This window comes from Clupea harengus, chromosome 8 (genome assembly GCF_900700415.2).
Source record: "Clupea harengus chromosome 8, Ch_v2.0.2, whole genome shotgun sequence".
Lineage (NCBI taxonomy): Eukaryota > Metazoa > Chordata > Actinopteri > Clupeiformes > Clupeidae > Clupea > Clupea harengus.
In genome coordinates, this window is record NC_045159.1 from 20,375,122 (window position 1) to 20,380,121 (window position 5,000).

The following is a 5,000-nucleotide window of genomic DNA, read 5'->3' on the forward strand; positions in this document are numbered from 1 at the left end:
TAGGCACAGTAAAATAAACACACACTGTAAACTGCACAAACAAACATACAGATACACGCAATCACACACACACACACACAACCACACACCCTTTTGATCATGTCCTGTTGTGCAGTGAACTCACTCCTTGCGCCAAAACAGGCTGAGTGAGAGAGAGAGGAAAGAGGAGAGAGAGAGGAAAGAGAGGAGAGAGAGAGGAAAGAGAGGAGAGAGATAGGAAAGAGAAAGAGAGAGGAAAGAGAGAAGAGAGAGAGGAAAGAGAGAAGAGAGAGAGGAAAGAGGAGAGAGAGAGGAAAGAGAGGAGAGAGAGGAAAGAGAAAGAGAGAGGAAAGAGAGGAGAGAGGAAAGAGAGGAGAGAGAGAGGAAAGAGAGGAGAGAGAGGAAAGAGAAAGAGAGAGGACAGAGAGGAGAGAGAGAGGAAAGAGAAAGAGAGGAGCTTGATGTGTGTCTCAGTAGAAGAGAGGAGACAGCCCCCCTCACACACCTCCTTGGAGACGCAGAAAAACAGATGTGAAGATGTGAGTTCAGGGCCGCAACAGGACACCATCAGAGCCCAGTGTCTCCAGTGCCTTTACACTAAAGTGAGGACGCAACAGGACACCATCAGAGCCCAGTGTCTCATCCTGCCTTTACACTAAAGTGAGTACGCAACAGGACACCATCAGAGCCCAGTGTCTCTAGTGCCTTTACACTAAAGTGAGGACGCAAACCCCCCCCCCATCACACTTCAGTCACTATGTGTCCACTGAGGTTTGGCCTTGAGTCCCAGACTCCCATCACACAAGGGGAGAGGGGGAGAGGGTTGGCCTGCTCTGGCGGGCAGATCACACCTTCACACAGCTCTGAGAACGCTCTCTTCAGCTGTCTGATCATTCTCTCTGTCTGGACATGTCTATTTCCCTGGGTCCCTCCCCTCCCCTTTCTGTCTATCTCACCTCTCTCTCTCTCTCTCTCTCTCTCTCCCTCTCTCTCTCTCACTACTCTACTACTGCGCCTCTCCCCCCCCCCCCCCCCCCCCTCTCCAGATGTCCGGTCAGCGGCAGCAGGAGCCCCGTGAGGGATGGAGGGGGAGGCAAGATGAAAAAGGGGGTGGTGTGTGTGTGTGTGTGTGTGTGTGTGTGTGTGTGTGTGTGTGTGTGTGTGTGTGTGTGTGTGTGTGTGTGTGTGTGTGTGTGTGTGTGTGTGTGTGTGTGTGTGTGTGTGGGGGGTCGTGGTTCCTGCCCTGTCCCTGGCCCGTCACCCCCCCACCACTGGAATGAGCTCCAGGCTCGTCTGAGGCCTCCACCTCCACCTTCTCCTAGAGCCAGCGGCGTCTGCCAGGGGCCTCCTCCTCTCCAAAGACTAGGGGTTAAGCTAACAGATGGTGGCTCGCTACGCCTGTTAGGATTAAATATTACACTGGCATTTAAAGGTGCAGTAAGCGATTTTAATCCAAAACTCACGGTCCACTACCTGTCTGTTCTGTGAGTGGGCTGAAAAGAAATCCACCCAATCAGCAACAAGGGGCGGAGCTTCTGAGGGGGCACTGAAGGGAGGGGGGGGTGTTAGTTTGGCAGTTGAGTTCAAATATCAACAATGTTTCCACAGTATCAGTTACCCTACCTTTAAATGACCTTCTTCCAGCAGAACACCACAGAGATGGATAGATAGGAAAAGAAATCGATAGCAAGATACATAGACCCATAGAGCCAAAGGTAAATAAAGAGACAGGGGGCATTACAAGGTCCAACTGCAAACAACTACAAACAAGAAGAACTGCATTTCATACTAGAGGGTTAGACATGGCAGGATCTCTGTGGTCCATAGTATTAAGAACTTTAAGGTTCCCCCTCCGTAGCAAGATATCACTGAAATCAGCTATAAAACAGCAATAAAACCATATCATCTAATATAAACATTCATCATCAGCTATCATTTTCATCATCAGGACTGCTTTCAAATCTCAAGGACCACATACATCTCCTGAAGCGCACATCTGCTGCACAAACTGCCACATGAAGCCCAGAGGATGTGTGACGTGACGTGACCTCTAACAGCCAACAACAGGACAGAGCCATGACCGTTAGCACACACACACACACACACACAGAGCCATGATCGTTAGCACTGCCACTCCAAGGAGCGCACAGAACTCTCAATCTGCCGCCCAAAAGCCCAGAACAAGGAGAACGTTAGGGCCTGAGCCATCCTAGTTGGCGACTCTGAGAACAAACTCTTCCCAGTCTGCCCGTCCGGGAATGCCAGCCTGGGACACAGAGAGAGAAAGAAAAGCTTCCCTCTTCAAAGCAGCGCCGCTTGGAAGCACACATTCCCTCCACAAGATCCATGCAACTCCCACAGGACCAGTGACAACTCTGAGACTCACAACAACAACAACATCAACAACAACAACAACAACCCCAGCAAAGCAAGAGTCGTGACGAGAAAGCAGAGAGCAGAGATGACAATAGCATGACTCATGACTTAGTGAGCGTCCACTGCACTAATGCAGCTATGCAGAGGATCAGGATGTGTGTGTGTGTGCGCTTGCACTCCCCTGTACTCTGACTGCTGTTTTAGCACCCCCCCCCCCCCATTTATTTCATTTAAAAGTCCTAACAGAGGTAGCAGCCGTGAGCGAAAAACCAGGGGAGCGAAACAGCACTTATCATTTACCGGAGTGAAATGGGCCGTTCTGAATGGGACGGTTGAAGAATCTTCCCTTCTTTTGTGTTTTGGTTTTATTTTTTTCCCCACTTCTTTCTTTCCTGACATTAGTCATCTGATAATGATGCACGCCGTCCTCTGGCAGCCCAATGAGAGGCGGCAGGAGGATGGATGGCTGGGGACAATGTCCAGACCTCAGCGGAAAGAAAGGATAAAACAGAGGAAAAAAAAGAAAGAGAGACTTTGACTCTTCAAGAGAAAGAAAGAAAGAAAGAAAGAAAGAAAGAATGACAGAAAAAAACAAAGTGGGGAGGCAAAGAAAAGGGAGGAGAATAAAGAGATGAAGAAAGAAAATAAAAGAAAGAAAGAAAATTATAAAGAAAGAGGAAAGAAGAAGAAAAAAAGAAAGAAAGAGAAAGGAGGATAGAGAGAAAGAAACACCAGCTTAGTGCTCCCTGAACGATGAAGCCATTTGATGCAATATCATATCAAAATCGATGGCGATGTCCCGCACTCGTGGATCGGTGGCCAGATGCACAGTGTGTCCCTACGCCGCGGTGCGGAGCTGCCTGCCCGTGACTAAGATGGGGAAGGGGATTTGTGGAGACGGACCCTCTCTGAAGGGCATCTGGCATGGGTCTGGCCCACTGAGAGTGAGCTTAAGACACCAGGGAGCAGGGTAAGGATGTGAGCTGACAGTAGCTGGAGCAGGGTAAGGATGTGAGCTGATAGCAGCTGGAACAGGGTAAGGATGTGAGCTGATAGCAGCTGGAGTAGGGTAAGGATGTGAGCTGATAGCAGCTGGAACAGGGTAAGGATGTGAGCTGATAGCAGCTGGAACAGGGTAAGGATGTGAGCTGACAGTAGCTGGAGTAGGGTAAGGATGTGAGCTGACAGTAGCTGGAGTAGGGTAAGGATGTGAGCTGACAGTAGCTGGAGTAGGGTAAGGATGTGAGCTGACAGTAGCTGGAGTAGGGTAAGGATGTGAGCTGACAGTAGCTGGAGCAGGGTAAGGATGTGAGCTGACAGTAGCTGGAGTAGGGTAAGGATGTGAGCTGATACTAGATGGCTCTAGGGCACATTTGGTTTTGCCCATATCTGGTCTAGATATGTTCTATGTTCTGGGCTTGCTCAGCTTAAGCAGGAGTACCTTACAATCCCACACCGCATCCGACTGTGGCCCACATCTGGGCCAGAGCCATGCCGGATGTAATCCACAGTAAGCTGCAATCAGGGCGGACTGATCCCCCTGCCTTCAGCTGCAGCGGCGGTGGTGGGGGTGGTGGTGGTGGTGGTGGTAGTAGTAGTGTGGTTTCTGTTCCACTGTCCTCTCACTCCGTCCCGGGGGAACAGGGCCTGCCATCGATTGTCGGAGAGGACTGGAGGGGTGGGGTGGGGGGGGGGCTTTGGAGGTGGGGGGTCAGGCAGGGGGGGTCGGAGAGGACGGCTGGAAACATGGCTGTCTGGTGTGTAGAGGGGCTCCAGTCTCTCGTGTAAACCTTTCCACTCCACGGCTCCTGTCAATCAAGTGTTGAGGCCTCGCACTCTGCGCCTCACAGCTCAGGGGGGATTTGTAAAATAGCCAGGGGTGGGTGTGGGAGTGGGGGGACGCATACAAACCACCCCTGTGCTGTCGCTCAGAGCTGCTGCAGCAGCCTCCAAGAAAGTCCTCTCATATTTCCCCTGCATCTCACCACTAGCTGCCGACGAGACCCGGCCGTCTGGACTCACCTCTACGAGGCCGAGCTACCGCAGCCTCTCGACTCGCCCTCTCCCATTTCTACTTCATTGTGTCGCCACTGACACCAACTGTACCCATCGGAGGCGACTCAAGCGAGCGTTTCTCATCTGACCACACACAGTGCAGTGAAATAGCCACCCGAAGGTCCCCTAACCCCTATGCGGTTCCTGCCATCTCTGGAACAGAACTGGCACCGGTCTGGCTCCAGGTCCAATTGGAGCGACACCAGTCGGGCCGGGTCGTCTAGCTGCTAGGTTCTGGGAGTCGTTTGCCAGGAAAGAGGATAATCAGAGCATCATTAGCAGGGGTTCTCCAAGGTGCTAATCCTAGTTTAATGAACTCAACGGTTGCCAGTTTCTGCACGCCATCGCAGACCAGTTCCTGCTGAGGGTCGCTTCAGAAGCGAAAAAAAAAAAAGGACAGGCTTGAGTCCTCATTCCCCGGCAACTAACCGTAGCAACTTACATGATTTCACACTTTCCAGACGGTGCACACCACCGCGCACCATTGCGATTCCAGTCCGCACACCTCGCACCGGTACACACACATATCAAACACAGCTTGAACGGAAAAACACACAAAGGGTGAAGACTTACCATTTTATTATTGATTT

The 5,000-nt window shown here is 51.3% G+C and overlaps 1 protein-coding gene across 7 annotated transcripts in view; it reads right to left on the minus strand.

The window, feature by feature from the left end:
- LOC105890435 (RNA-binding protein Musashi homolog 2) overlaps nucleotides 1-5,000 on the minus strand; it is a 261,675-nt gene that overhangs the window by 56,279 nt on the left and 200,396 nt on the right. For all 7 annotated transcript variants that reach the window (XM_031572255.2, XM_031572254.2, XM_031572253.2 and 4 more), the window contains exon 8: nucleotides 4,984-5,000. This exon is cut by the window's right edge and continues 66 nt beyond it. In XM_031572255.2, coding sequence (XP_031428115.1) covers nucleotides 4,984-5,000 — 17 coding nt within the window. The remainder of the gene's footprint in view (nucleotides 1-4,983) is intronic.